We start from the raw sequence: 15,962 nt of genomic DNA on the forward strand, positions 1-15,962 counted from the left end.
TAATAAGACAAATATAAGACTGAATTAATACTTGGAAGAAAACACTAATATATATTGGCATTATTTATTAACCTTTGGAATTTTAGTTTCTTCCTAGATATGTGAAAAAAGAAAACCAAAACAGAAATATGGTAACTTTAATTCTCTAGACTTATATATAGTGCAATTAAAGCTAATACAGTTTTATATGTATTTCTCATAACTAACTTATAATTGCTGATTTCAATTTATTCAGGTTATATCCGAGGAGACACTCATGATTTAGGTATCTAGTTTATTTATTTTTTTTAATTTTTATTTATTTATGATAGTCACAGAGAGAGAGAGAGAGAGAGAGAGAGAGAGGCAGAGACACAGGCAGAGGGAGAAGCAGGCTCCACGCACCGGGAGCCCGACGTGGGATTCGATCCCGGGTCTCCAGGATCGCGCCCTGGGCCAAAGGCAGGCGCCAAACCGCTGCACCACCCAGGAATCCCCTATCTAGTTTATTTTTAGTTTTGGTATATTTTGCAGAATATAGTGATCATCAAACACTTTTAGTAATCACCACAGACTTGCCACCGTGCTACACATTGGGTTTGTCTAACAGACCTCAGAATGGAATCCAGTCCACAGGGGTGTCCGGGTGGCTCAGGTAAGAGGCCCACTCTTGATTCTGGCTCAGGGCACGAGCTCAGGGTCCTGGGACCAAACCCAGCTTCCCGGGCTCAGTGCTCAGTGGGGAGCCTGCTGGAATATTCTCTCTCCCTCTCCCTCAGCCCCTCCCCTGCCCACAGGCCTCTCTCTCTCTCTCTAAGATAAAAATAAATCTTAAAAAAATCCAGTCTACACAAGTGTCTGCTTAGGTCTTACACTCCCTGAAAATATAAAAAGTTGTCCACACTTCAAAATAAATACATGAAAATCCGCATATCACATCTCTCTCTTAAAAATGTAAGATATAAAGTAGAAATTTCTACAGAACAAAAACTAGTTGTAGTGGCAAGACAGAGGAAAATATTTTAAGAAAAAAAAGAGGTATGCCTATTTAATATAATACTATTATTATATTATAGTATTAATTACTATATTTAATATATTAATATTATATATTAAAATATAATATTTAAATATTTAAAAGCGTATATATCAATAGAATAACTGGGAAAATATTTTTATATAAGTTGATTGCAAAGTAATAGATTTTATACAGATATTTCTTGAAAATATGTATAATATGATATAATAACATATATATCTTGATAATCTATAAATAACCAATAAAGAAAAGGCAAACACTAAAATTTAAAAATGAACAAATGATAGGAATATGACATTCCAAAAAATAAGCTGTAATCTTACAACTATATAAAATATTTAGTACTGGGGCTCCTGGGTGGCTCAGGGGTGGAGCATCTGCCTTTGGCTCAGGGCATGATCCTGGGGTCCCGGGATCGAGTCCCACATTGGGCTCCCTGTGGGGAGCCTGCTTCTCCCTCTGCCCGTGTCTCTGCCTCTCTCTGTGTCTCTCATGAATAAATAAATAAAATCTTATGAAAATACTTTTAAAAATTTAGCATTTATAGAAATGAAAGAATTTCAGGCAAAAATAACAGAAATAATTTTTTGGCAAAGATTAAATACAATTATTTTTCATTTACATATTAGCATTAACTATTAACCATATGTTGTACCCACTATTATCAGCAAGAGTATAGCAGCCTATATAGCCTCTCGTGAATACGCACTGCTGGTTAAAGCACAAAAGGCATAAACTTTTGGAAGAGTTAATTTTGCAATGTGAATAAAAAAATTTATAGCCTAAAAAGATTATATCCTTTGACCAGTAATTCTACTCAACAATCAAAGATGTTCACAGTATTTACATATAAGATTTTTCATGTGAAGCATCACTTCTAATAGCTAAAAACTGGATATATACCAAACTTCTAACAATAGAGGATTGATGAAATAATATATAAAGGAATGCAGTGTAGCTATTAAAAGTAGTGTTATAAAAAGGAATTTAATGACATGGGAAAATGCTCATGGCAGTTTGCAAAAAGAAAAAAAATGTTTTAAGCGACTATGTATACAATGATTTCATTCTGAAAAATAGTAAATAGATAAGATAGAAGAATAAACATCAAAATGACACCAGCTATCTCTGGGTAATGTTCATGGGGGAGGAGATATTTACAGATGACTTCCATGCAATTTGAAAACTTTCTACAATGAGCACTTTGTTTCACTTTTAGACATTCTTTAAAAAAGAAGAAAGAAAGAATGTAATCATAGAACTTGGGCGATGGAAGATGCTTTGACTCTACGTCATGTCTCCATTGACAAGGTTGTGTGCCTCCGGGGTTAAGATGACAAACACAACCCAAGCTGCCCACATCCTGTCCGCTCTTTTGCCTGGACTGAGCTGTTGACTCCACTCTTTATAGTCAGGATACAGACATTTCTTTAGTGACTTTCTTTTGAATAATATTCTTAGCAGAAACAAAATACTATGAAATAGCTTCCTGGCACTATTTCCTTTCTTTGGACTCAACTGGAAACTGTGGTCAAGGAAGGGGAATAGTTCTCTTTTGTTTCCTCGTCTTCCACTCCCTCCCCACTCCAATTAGCTAACTTTCATTATGGTAAATAATTCACTATTTTTCAGTTATATAGTACCTCTGTGTAAAGGGACAGTCTTTCCAAACACTTGTTAATCCTAAAAACACTCTTGGGAAGTAGGTAAAAATTACTAGAGAGAAGGGAGGAATGAGGGTAATGCCAAAGGTAATAAAAGAGGTCAATAAAACCACACATTTGTCTCAGTTTTCTGTTGGCTAAAATCTATGCAGTGCTGTAAACTGAGGATCTCTGTTATGTGGATATTCTAGAGAGAAGTGATTTGAGGGGTACACTTTGAGGGATAAGGTTTTCAGTCCTTATATGTAGAGTTCAGATCTTTATGTATAGATCACAGTGTTGTGTGAGAGCACTGATTATGGAGCAAGACTTCTGGACTCAATTCCTGTCTTCACTGTTTATTAGATATGTGATGATATTGGACAAGCCATTTTATTTTTCTGGCCTCAGTCTTCTCATCTACAAAATGAGGCATAATCATAAAATCTAGCATATAATATTGTTACAAGGATTAAATGAGATTATAAAGTATTGGAAGCAGTTCCTGGAACTCAGTGAGTGCTATAAAAGTGTTACCCATTCTTAATAATTCCAAAATATAATATTTTTAAGTGACAGATTAAAAAGGAGACAAAGAATTGTATTATCCCTACATGATTCAACATCAAACTTTACAGACTGCAGTAAGAAGAGAAGAACTCCCCCTATCTCTAATCCTGGGCTGGCAGTAGGTGTGCTTAAAGGTTCGAGGTGACTAGTAGCTCCCAAACACAAATGAATGGCAAGAGTACGATCCGAGCACTGGGTCCTTCCTGCATGCTCTAGAATACCACCTCTAGAAAAGTTTACCACCTCTTGCTTTAACTTAATAATAGGGCCAATGAGTTACTATATAACCAGAATTAGTGAACATACGGAAAGGAGAACACTGTCACGATTAAAACCTTCACTGATTGTTTGACCTTGGGTGTTTACCCCTCATCTTCTCCATGGGAACACTGACATTAGTTTAGTGGAGGAAATTTAAGCCACCTTTTCCTACTTGCCTCCTTTTGAAACAGTTAATACTGGCAAAACACAAAATATTAAAGTGTTCATGCTGTGTATGGCATGTTTGTACTGTTATTAAAATAATTTTGAAAGCTCCCAGAACCAGCGCAATCTGCCTGCCCCCACAACTACAAGCAAACATGGAGGATGTGCAGACCTGAGCACCTGCTCCCTTGGGTCCTGAACAGGTGAAGAGATGAGGGACACGGAGGAAGAAGGATATCTTTTAGAATAGTTTGATCCTCTTCATTTCAGGTAGAATGACTGTAAAAACGGTCTCCTGCTGCCTTTGATGCTAATACCCCCACTATATTTCTGTTAACATAAATGTACCTGATAACATTTAACATTGAATGAATACAAAATCGGGCATAATCAAGTTTCCTTCTTTCCTTTTGCTTTGATCACTTTGTTTTATAGTGTCGTCACTATGTATTAAAAGCTCTATGACAGCAGATACGGCAACCTTTCAGACACCTGCGTATGTACACATTGAGGCTCTTAATAAATATTTGTGAAATAAACAAATACATGAACAAATGGGTGAACAAACTAGCTGTTTCCAATTCTTAGTTTTCTAAACTTCCTCTCAAATATGTCAGGCATCATGTGTCACGTTGCTTTATTTTTATCACATTGATAAAGTGAGAATTTTTGCATCTAATTACACTTTCCCATAACACACACTTATTTGTTGTTATTAAATATGAAGGCATTGCTGGCTTGACCCCCCCTGGGTTACAGTGTTTACGGCGACATTACAGAATGTTGCAGAAAAAAAAGCCTCAAGATATCCATGGTTTTGGAAAGTTTAGAACCTCTTTTCATCTTCAGATACATTCAGGAAGTGATTTATTTTGTCAAAAAAAAAAAAAAAAAAAAGAAAGAAAAAAGCAATTTTCCCTATCACCACAGTGCAAGAAGTCAGGGCAGGATGCAGCGCATCTGGCCTGAGTCAGAGCCCCGGGAGGGGGAGGAGAGGCAGAGAGGGCCGCAGCGCTCTTCCATCCCTGCGGGGGCATAAAGCAGGCAGCAGGCGGGCTGGGGGGCGGGGAGCCAGGACAAGGGGGACCACGCGAGAGCAATTCAGACGGAGCCTCCAGGGCAACTAAGTGGGTCGCTTGTTGCTAAGGGTTTTCTCTGGCCCTTACGGCAGCTTAAACCAGCAGTTTATATTTGAGCCCCATTATTTAACCTTTATAAATTATTTCATATAATTACGCTTAAGTGAATTATAGAGTAAATTATTTCTAGTTCTTATTCCAGAATGTAGTGTCATTCATCTTCACCCCATCGTTCTTACTGTCTCTATAATGCAACACTTGAAATTTTTCTTCTAAATGCTGTAAGTTTAATTTTAATCCAAATTAAAAAAATTTTTTTAATCCAAATTAACTTAAACACCAATTGTATGTTTGTGATGCTAAAGTACTCATGATTTTGTGTGCATTTGCAAAATACGGGCATATAAGTGAAAAATATGCAATACTATAAGTATTTTTCTGATGACTTATTTTTTGATATTTCAAGTGTTTTTCTGACATTTGTTTGAAGAAAATAAGAATATCCAGAATTAACAGTTTAGAAAGTCTAGTATTTCTAAATTTCTGAGAATAATGGCATTCCTTTTGGCAAGATAGAAATATTTTATATCTTCTTGATCTTGACACAGAATGTTAATGCAGCCTTAAAAATAATACACCAATGCTGTTAATTCAATAAAAACCAATATTGACTATCATATCAGTACCAGTTTAACAAAGATATTTTTAAAGTCTCGTACTTACATTGGCATCTTTCCCAGCTAATTTGCATAATTCCACTCGTTCCTTTGCAGCGGGCCAATAAATCTGTAAAACATTTCAAAGTGTGTCAGAATCTGAATATCTAAAACACTCTGCCATTCTAATTAGGAAAATGAGTGCATGAAATTGAAGAGTGGATAACAAATCAAGCTCAAAGCATGTTGTAAGAATTTTGAGATTTAAATATTTTCCAAAGCCACCCTAAAAAGGTTTCTAAGAAAAAGCTATAGGACCATCCATTTGTATATTTTGATCTAGTTTCTTTTTAAATGTATTTAATAAGAGATAAATTATGTTGAGAAGGCCACAAATTCTTATTGTGATGTCAACAGAATGTCAGAAGCGCATTTGCTTAAGTAAGAGATTCTATTTACGCTGTTTTTCTGTGCTTAGAGTGCTGGAGCATATATAAACATGTGCAGGGAAGTGTGTGACAAAGCACTTTGTTACAAGCATAAGTTAACACTCCGAGTCAAAGATCAGTGTGGATTTGCTGGCAAATTTAACACGTATGGAGCTCAGATGCATCTGTCGCTTAAACATTTTTTATGTATTATCTTATTTGAATCTCACAATGACCCAGTGAGATGGCTATACTAACTCTCTCCATTCTCACATCAGAAAACTCATTCATACGGCCATTAAGTAACATGTCAAGGGCCCCGAACACAGTCACCAGCAAAGCCAAAATATGATGCAAAGTCTGTCTGAAGTACGGGGGTCTCAATCACCACATAATAATTATTATTTGGGCAAATGATTAAGGATAAAGGCAGCAAATCCCTCGGGTGGTAGCTTTTACTCATGCTTTAACTGTCTGGAATTTATCACACAGGTTTTCTTTTGTTTTTAACAAAGTTTAGCACTTCTGTCAAGAAGGTTTTGCAAAATAAGGTTCAAACAGCTACTTTACTCCATTAGCTTAAAGGGAGAAATGCTCTCTACTAAGCTACAGGCAAGAAGAAACAGGAAGAGCAAACTTGGAGTTGCTCATAATATATGTTCCAAGAGTTCCTGACAAACTTTGATGTTTCTCACCAATGTTAGCAGAAAAATGCCTTAATAGGTGAGGAAAAAGGGAAATATCCTGAGGGAATGCACTGGAAGAGACTTGTTAAACCTGGAAGTCCCAAATGACTTAGAAGTTACAAAATTTTAGAGTTTCATGTTTCTGGGTAAAGAAGAATAGAGAATACCACTCACATTCCCTTACTAGACAAATTTGATAAAATTACTGAGATTTTTAAATGAAGCAATGTTGTTCATTTAGAGCACACTTTAATAGGCTGCAAATTGTAATCCAAAGATGTGCCTAGGCAGGGTGGCACAGCCAGAGCAGGCTCAGGTGATGTGGTTCACAGTAAAGGACTAAAGACGCTACTTATTAAAACATGGTTTAAATCATGGCAATTATATTTTCACACAATTTTGAAAATTAGCCAGCCATAACATATGAAGGGACCACAGCAATAAAAAATTGTATAGCTGGATCTTAGCAGTTAGTTATTAGGTAAAAAGTATAGTTTCCAAAACTACAAACAGAATGATCCCTTCAGAATAATGTTAAAAACAGCTAAAATAAAAGAGGCACTTTAAAGGTATATGTGCAGATGGAATAAAGGAGCAAAAGGCCGAACAAGACTGATGAATACAGGATTCAAAACCATGGGTGCCCCAGACTGGAAAAAAAGACTTAGGTGGCTCAGTGGTTGAGCATCTGCCTTGGGCTCAGGGCGTGACCCCAGGTCCCGGGACCGAGTCCCACGTTGGGCTCCCTGCATGGAGTCTGCTTCTCCCTCTGCCTGTGTCTCTGCCTCTGTGTGTGTGTCTCCCTCATGAATAAATTAATAAAATCTTTAAAAAAATAGAAGGCTTAAATTGTAGTAAGAAGCAGCCATTTACCAGATCTTAGTTTCTGTTCTGGATGATGCCTTTTCAGGTATTTGAATGCATAATTTAAAACAACTGAGTAATACAGATTAATAAATAAATTAATCAAAATGGGCCATGCATAGGCTGATCAACAATAGTCAATCATCAACCCAAAATCATGCGGCCCTAAATAAATGAATGAATGAAGAGTAAACACAGAACACCATAGCTGGCAAGAAATTTTAGTTTCTTCCAGTTGTTTTTTAATTGTTTGTTTGCTTATTTTTAACCACTAGTAGCAAAAACACTGAAGCCAGTGTTCTTTTTCTCTCATAAAAATATCATCTTGATTTCATGGTAGCTTTGCTTCTGATTTGGGCTCATGAGCTCAAGGCACCTTCTCTTAAGACATTTTTTTTCCTAGATGACTCATTTTTATTTTTTATTTTTAATTGTGGTAAAATGGACATAACAAAATTTATCATCTTAGTCATATTTACAGTTCGATATTGTCAAATATATTCACTTTGTGCAACCGATTTTCAGAATTCTTTCATCTTGCAAAACTATAACTCTATACTTGCTGATTCTGAATATTATAGTGATTTTACAAAGGACAACTTTGTATCCTTGGACTGAAAATAAGGGGTATGCAGGATACATAACCATGATCTGTCAATGGGTTTAACCTTTAGCTTGTTTTATTTGGTTTCTAGTCTAGATTAATATTTCTTTGAGTCTTTTCAATACATCAGACACCATTCTGTTTTTCATGATGGTAAATTTAATTTCATTTTATTTCTGAATAAATTTAGAAAAATAGCTATAGATATCTGTTCTGATCTAAATATCTTATTGGTATAAATTCTATTTAAAAAAAAGAAAAGGAAAATATGGAATTCTTCTACATTAAGTAAATAAGATTTAAAGAGGAGAAAGATTATCAAAGGATGTTTTCACCCAACCAGCCTATTGGGTGATGACTTAAAGCGAATCATGAGATAAATGTTTCTAAAACTGATTACAAATACATTTGTTGAGGCTTGAGAAGGAGGGTGTTATTTAAAGAGGGAGTCGGGGAAGCAATCTTTATGTCTTCTTTGAAATCTACATGAAAGTTCCAAAGTTAGCACAGAATACGTATTGTTCTTTAATTATTTGTTTATTACACACATAATTACAAAGGGCCCTTGGTCTGCCGGGCGAGGTGTGGCAGTGAGTCAGGAAGGTAGTTCTGCAACAGAGAAGGTAACTGCATTTCTCCAGGAGACACAGGTGAGCAGAGAGCTCCGAGGATCCAGCCACCACACCCCGGGAGCACTAGAGGCCCACGAGGGGCCCACCAAGATACAGGGCCCGACTTTTGAGCCATTGTTTTCAATTACTTGCTCCGAACAGTCTCGACTCTAATTTTTTCTTAAGGACTTAACACTAAAATAGTAATTACAGATTCCTTCCTTCTCTTTGCAAAGGAATACAAATCTCTAAAAGATGTTTTAATGGTTTGTTGTACATTTTCAGCTATTAATTGTAAGTCATATAATTGTAAATGGAATTGATTGTAAGTCACATAATTGAAAATTGAAATGTGTCATCCTAGTTAACGAAGCAATAAAACTAAAATTACAAGCACCAGAGAATCAGGTTTTTGATTAGTGGGTAAATGTTCTACAAAGATACCCAAGCACCGAGAATTTGTTGAGCTCCAAAAACCAATTTTAATAAATCTTCTAATCTCTGTTTATAGCAGGTATTTGTTCCCAAAATGTTATCTCACTTTTCACCATTTACCTTCAATCCCATAATGTTTAGACCCGTTAAAAACAGAAATGATCCTTTAATCATTATTTTTGCACAGTAATTCTAAGATAGTATCACAAAGATAATTTTACTTCTTAAGATAACATAAGCCTTAAAAATAAAGATTCATTAAAATTATATATTGGCTTATTTTGACACAATGCTGTCAAGAATTTAGGAATCACAAATAGAATTACCTTAATAACAACAACCTAGGAGATATCTGATTATCTTCCAGACTCAAAACATTTACTTAAAAGGGGGAAAAAGGAATCTTTGTAGTTGTGCCAATATTTAAAAGCTATCATTTTAATCATGAGTTATAGTGGGATTTTCTTTTACTTACCACCTAGTCATTAGAATAAAGGGCCTTCTAAAAAATATTCCTTTTAATTCTATGTTGGTAAAGAATTTAAAGAAGCAAAATTTCACTTAATTCAATCTAAAAATATAATAAAGCAAAGCAATAAGTAAAAACAACAACAAAAAAACCCATGTACTTGCATGGGGTTGGCAGAAATATATCCAAGTAATATTTTTGTTCTTCAATAATCTTTTGAAGTGGCATATTTGACATATATATCACATCTCTGTATCTATATAAAAGTCTTCCATCATTTCCATGTTTTTCTAGTCAAATTGTGTGCACGCATGTGTGCATATATGTGGGTACATGTGCAGGCTGTGCACACTGGTGCATATACGTGTGTACGTGTGCAGGGTATGCATGCAGGTGACATGTGTGTGTTCATGCGTAGAGTGTGTGCATACTTGTGTGCATATATGTGGGTGTGTGCGCAGGGTGTGTGCACATGGGTGCATATATGTGCATGTAGCATATGTGTGTGTGTTTGTAGGTGGATAGAGAGACAGATGCACACAGAGATACGTCTAGAGAGAGAAATTAACTCTGACTGATTATACAACAACATATTTCATAAATATTCCCAAGTTTCAGCATAGTCTACCCGAAAGCCCAAGAAGTACCTGCGATTCTCAGAATATTTCAGCCCAGTCAGTACACTTAGAAATACAATGTCCACAAAATCCATAAAAACCCTTTTGGTCATTAGGTAATGTGAGCAGATTTGAAGCAGTGCATTAACATTCTCATTACTTCTGAATTTATTGGCAATAGAATGTCACACATGTTTTCTTGCACTTCAGACTGTGGTATGTGCAGTGTCACGCTCTCTTAAAAGCTGCATGAGCAGGACAACAAGACACACACTCCTAAAGTTGATGCGGTTGTACGACTCCCTTGGAAAGTTACTGTGGATATTTTTCTTTCACTTATCAAAAAGAGACACACCAGAGGCAGAGATGCTACTTGCATAATTGCCATATTAAGTGTCCTGAAATAGTCCCATGGGATACTAGTTCTTAACTTACACTGTATGACATACCGAAACCAGGCTGTAAGGTATCATTTTGGTGGCAAGTAGTCTTTGGAACCTTGGTGCTTAGATACAAAGGATCTCAAATATGTACAAAGCTTAGAGCTGCTCTCCCTACCCGTATGGAGGACAGACATTAGAAATCAAATATATGTTCTCTGTGGATCCAGAGGAGCCCGAGAATTTCTCTCAACATAATTATCCAGGGTGTAATTACTAATTGAACCACTACTAAATAATTTGGGGTTGAAAATTAATTTTGAGTGCTAATCTTATTGATCAAGTTAATGACAGAAAACTACTCTGAGAAATGAGTAAATTTATAAAATTTCTCCACTTGGAAGTGACAATTTATTGGTTGAGGTTTCAAAACAAGTGCATCTGATAAGTCAGTCTCCATGTCCTATAATTTACTGATTCAACTACTATAATTATGTTGCTTCCATAATATTTCACAGTTGAAACAGAACATTTCCAAAGGATTCATTTGTGTAAATTACACCTGGGAGGATCAAATATTAACGTCTAAAAAAATATATATGTAGTGCTCACTTTGGCAGCAGATTTACTAAATGGAATGATACACAAAAGATTAGCATGGTACCTTTGCAAAGATGGCACATAAATTCAATCCTTATTACTAGTTTTTTAAAGATTTTATTTATTTATTTGAGAGAGAGATCAAGGGTGAGAGACATGAGCTGGGGGAGGAGCGGAGGGTCAAGCTGACTCCCTGCTCAGCGGGGAGCTCAACGTGGAATTCAATCTCAGGACCCCAAGATCATGACCTGAGCCAAAGTCAGACACTTAACTGACTGAGCTATCCAGGTGCCCATTCATATTGTTTTTTTAAAAAGAGAATAAAAGTATATACATGTATATGTATTTTTTTCTTTCAGAGTTAGATGTAGATTCCCAGTATCATAAGAGATCACTCTAATAAAATGAATATTGTTCTCAGTGTCACTGTACATATATGCTCAGCTATTATAGTTTTATTTTAAACATATTTTAAAAGAGATACAATACTGATTTCCTTATGAAAGTATAATGGGAGCTGTATATGCATTTTAAAATACAACCTATGATCTGATTATCTTATACTGATTTTATTTGCTTATCTCTACCCCAAATCCAAAATGTTGTTTCTTTGTTCTTTGAAGCATTTTCACTTCCCTTTGAATACAAACAACTCAAAAGTAAATACTGCAATGTCTCTAACAATTATTGTTTCATTCATAACTTATGTAACTCATTAACAGTTATCACTTAGTAAGGTGAAAATGTCAGGCAATTTATTTTTAATTATTTAATCTTAGGCAAGTTACAGAAACATTCAAATAATGATAAGGCCTATAACGACATCTTAAGGAAATTCTAATTATATCTGTTCTTTGTTACATCTTCGGAGAAGCAATTTAATTGACTCAAGTTAGCCAGTGCAAGGTCAGTCAAATGTCCCTTGGCCTAATTCAGAGAGGCCAGAACTGAACGGAATACACAGAAGGGAAACTTACAACTTGTTCATAAAATCTAATTAAGGACAAAAATTCAGGGCCCTAAAAATGCAGATGGGTGTCTCTATCAAAGAACAGTATTCAAGTTTGTGAATGGTTGTAAAAAAAGTTGGGAAAATGTTGGTCTACATGCCAATGGTAAAGGGTTAAAGGAGTAAAGACTGCTCTGGGTTCCAGGAACAGAGGGAGGTAGGAGATCTGAGCTCAATGAAAAATAAGGACAACAGCACCCAAAGTAGAGCTTGCATGATTGAAACTGGCGGGGGGCAAAGTTGCTATAGATGGGTTGTTTTGACTCTTAAGTTTGGGTATGACCTGCCCATGTTGCTTCCTTCATTAAGTCTTGGGCGAGAATTGTCTCTCCCTTTTCCTTCTCAGGACTCAGCTCAAAGCTTCTTTCACAGTTAGCTTCTTCCACCTAATTTCTCTGAATGCTGATACACTTGTGTTTATCATATCCGTCTGCCACTTTCCTCTTGCAAGTAAATTTAGTTTGGAACCCTTTTCTGGTTGTAAAGATCAGTGAAATGCAATGGAATTAGAATACTAAATTCAAGTCCCTACTTCGCTGCTCATGAGCAGCTAATGCTGTGCTTTCAAATGTCACCTGAACACTCTCCTCAGAATGAATCAGTTCTCCTTGGAATATATCTGTCCTCCTCTGGATGATCCTTTCTTATATAAGTCCATTTTAATATAACTTCCTCAGAAAAATCCTTCTCTGAAGACCAGCTACTCCAATTGCCATTTGTAGCGATGTGGATGCAGCTAGAGAGTATCATGCTAAGCAAAAGGAGCCCATCAGAGACAAATAACATATGATTCTACTCATATGTGGAATTTAAGAAACAAAACAAACAAGCATACGAGGAAAAAAGAGAGAGAGGCAAACCAAGAAACAAACAACTAAAGAGAACAAATTGCTGTTACCAGAGGGGAGGTGGGTAGGAGGACGGGTGAAATAGGGGATAGGGATTGAGGAATAGGATGCTTGCTGTGATGAGCACCAGGTGTTGCATGAAAGTGTTGAGTTAGCATATCTACACCCGAAACTAATATTACACTCTATGTTAACTAACTGGAATTTAAATAGAAACTAAAATAGGGATCCCTGGGTGGCGCAGCGGTTCGGCGCGTGCCTTTGGCCCAGGGCGCGATCCTGGACACCCGGGATCGAATCCCACGTTGGGCTCCCGGTGCATGGAGCCTGCTTCTCCCTCTGCCTGTGTCTCTGCCTCTCTCTCTCTCTCTCTGTGACTATCATAAATAAATAATAAAAAAAAAAATTAAAAAAAAAGAAACTAAAAAAAATGAATGAATGAAGGAAGGAAGAAAGGAATGGATGGATGAGTGAATAAATGAATAAAGTCATTCCCCCCCGACCCCCAGGATCATCACCATAGTTTTTCACTACATTTAAGTGATATTCTCCTATTTGTTTCCTTTTTTCTTCTCCAACAAACATTCCCTTTAGAAACCAGAGGCACCATGAGGACAGACACCCAACCAGTTTTATTCTCCACCGGACGCCCGGCCTTGGAAGGCTGCTGGAGACATGGCAGGAGCTCAGGAATCACATACTGCATGGAAGGGAGAGGAACACTAGAGTATCCTGCTACCTAAAAGAAATTTTAAGAAATCCACAAAGGGTAATTTTGAATTTGTGGTGCAGTCACATGTGAATTTGAGTGCAATTATGCTTGTGGACAGACAATATAATTCTGTACGAAACCCAGGTCACAGTCTTCATTGTCTTCCTAAGCATATGCCTCAAATATATGACTCCGTGAAATTTCGTGACTACTGACCTCGAGGGACGAGGAGTGCTGCTTTGCGTCCTGCCTCTCTAGTGGCTGGCACAGTGTCACACGCCCAGGAAGCCCTCAGTACTTACTGAAAAGTGATCTGCGGAGTTTCCCTTAGAAGCAGAGACAGGAGGAGTTCTTGTCAGCGTTCTGGCAGGAGGCTGAGCCGTGTGACAGCACCCTGCCAGCGCGGCACAGTGACCAATGGGCCCTGCACATCAGCACCCGGGCTGGCAAGCCAGCACATCCCTGAACGAGGCGATTGTTTCACTGCTGGGTCACTGGATGGCATGTGCTCCGCGGGCACTGGGAAACAGATTAATCACCCTGAAAATAAGCAGGGTGCCGTGTAACAAAAGGTAATTTATTGGGATGTCCACCTGGTTTCCAATGTTCATATTTTCTTAATACTAAGTATTAAAAAAGGTGGCAATTTTCTTCTTTCAATGTCTTGATTTTAAGTGAGAAGTATTAATTCAGAGACTTTCACCCTAAATAATAGATTTACAGGGCAAAGCATTAGGGGGGAATGTCTTATTCAGCCATGATGTGAGTTAATGGGACTGGAGTCAGAAGGTCATTTGGACTTATAAAAGCATTTCTGCTTGTACTCAGTATAAAGCAAGCAAGTACGGGATCCTTGGGCATGAAAACTCTCTTGTTTTAGACTTCCTTATGGAAAGAAAAATAACAAAGCGCTTTTCATGCATGCTACACAGAGAATGGTGTTTAAATATTCCACCAAAAATTATTGTATTTAAAATTACAAAGTCATTTAGGTTGGTTATTTTTTTAAAATAAGTGCTTAAAAATAGGGGCACAGTTTGATGACCTTCAAGTAACCTAATTTTCATCATCACATACTGAGTTCATGTTAAATAAGAAGAAAAATAATCCAAAAATGGCATTATGATTGTTAGGTGGAAGAAAAATAACAATCACAATTATAAACATGGAATTACTTTACTACTAAAAAGAGAAAAAGAAACCCCTAATCCTCTTAAAGTATCTGAGTTCTAGCTTAAGTATTTCATGTTGATGTTTATACAATATTTCCTTTTAAATAATTTTGATTATTTTGTGGTTAAATAACCAATAGAGTCAAGTCAAGTTCTGAAGCAAATGTGGGGACCATGTGCAAGGCAAAATGAAGTTACGTCAAATTTTTTCACAAAAATATGGAATTCTCTTTGGTAGGCTACATAATGTATATATTGCCCTCGTACAATGCTTTCTCATTTCGAAATCCATAGGAAAACGTCCTCCCTCGCCTAGAAACATTTTTAGTATTTTTTATATTAGAAATGAACATGGATTACTTTAAATAGAAAAATTTCCTTGAACACTACAAGAACTAATTAGGTTCTTGGTGGGGCTTATTAAAAGATCTTAGCTAGGGATCCCTGGGTGACTCAGTGGTTTAGCTCCTGCCTTTGGCCCAGGGTGTGATCCTGGAGACCCGGGATCCAATCCCATGTCAGGCTCCCTGCATGGAGCCTGCTTCTCCCTCTGCCTGTGTCTCTGCCTCAATCTCTCTCTCTGTGTGTGTGTGTGTTTCTCATGAATAAATTAAAAATCTTAGCTAACATAGCAATTCTTCGAACATTTTCTAATATTTTTAGAAAAGATTTTTATTTATTTGAGAGGGTATGGCAGCTGGGCAGAAGGAAAGGGAGAAGCAGGCTCCCAGAGAGCAGAGAACCCAAAGCAGGGCTCGATCTCAGGACCTTGGGATCATGACCTAAGCCAAAGGCAGATGTTCAATGGAATGAGCCACCCAAGCACCCCTAAACATTTTATATACAATATTTAATTTTGACACGTATGAGTTTCAAGAGAAATGATTTTTTAATTAATTAAAAAGGAACAAAGTTGATTAAATATTATCTCAAAATTAAAGTAAACTATTTGAAGATTAATTTCAAAGATAATTGAAAAAATAGAGTCAGATTCCAGCAGAAATCTATGGAAAAGCATGGGAAACAAGATGTAAAACCATATATGTTTTGTTTGAGGCTATTAATAGTTAAAAGGTAAATGATACCAATAATAATATTAATATTTTTCATTTGGTTGCCTCTATGGTTCTAATTT

At 36.6% G+C, this 15,962-nt stretch overlaps 1 protein-coding gene and 1 non-coding gene across 3 annotated transcripts in view; one reads left to right on the forward strand and one right to left on the reverse strand.

The window, feature by feature from the left end:
- SEMA3D (semaphorin 3D) overlaps positions 1-15,962 on the reverse strand; it is a 204,377-nt gene that overhangs the window by 86,943 nt on the left and 101,472 nt on the right. For both annotated transcript variants that reach the window (XM_041723209.1, XM_041723208.1), the window contains exon 4: positions 5,460-5,522. In XM_041723209.1, the coding sequence (XP_041579143.1) occupies positions 5,460-5,522 (63 nt within the window). The remainder of the gene's footprint in view (positions 1-5,459; positions 5,523-15,962) is intronic.
- LOC121472396 lies at positions 11,091-11,195 on the forward strand. Its single transcript, XR_005982880.1, has one exon. It is a non-coding gene; the product is annotated as a U6 spliceosomal RNA (small nuclear RNA).

Source organism: Vulpes lagopus, chromosome 11, assembly GCF_018345385.1.
Source record: "Vulpes lagopus strain Blue_001 chromosome 11, ASM1834538v1, whole genome shotgun sequence".
NCBI lineage: Eukaryota > Metazoa > Chordata > Mammalia > Carnivora > Canidae > Vulpes > Vulpes lagopus.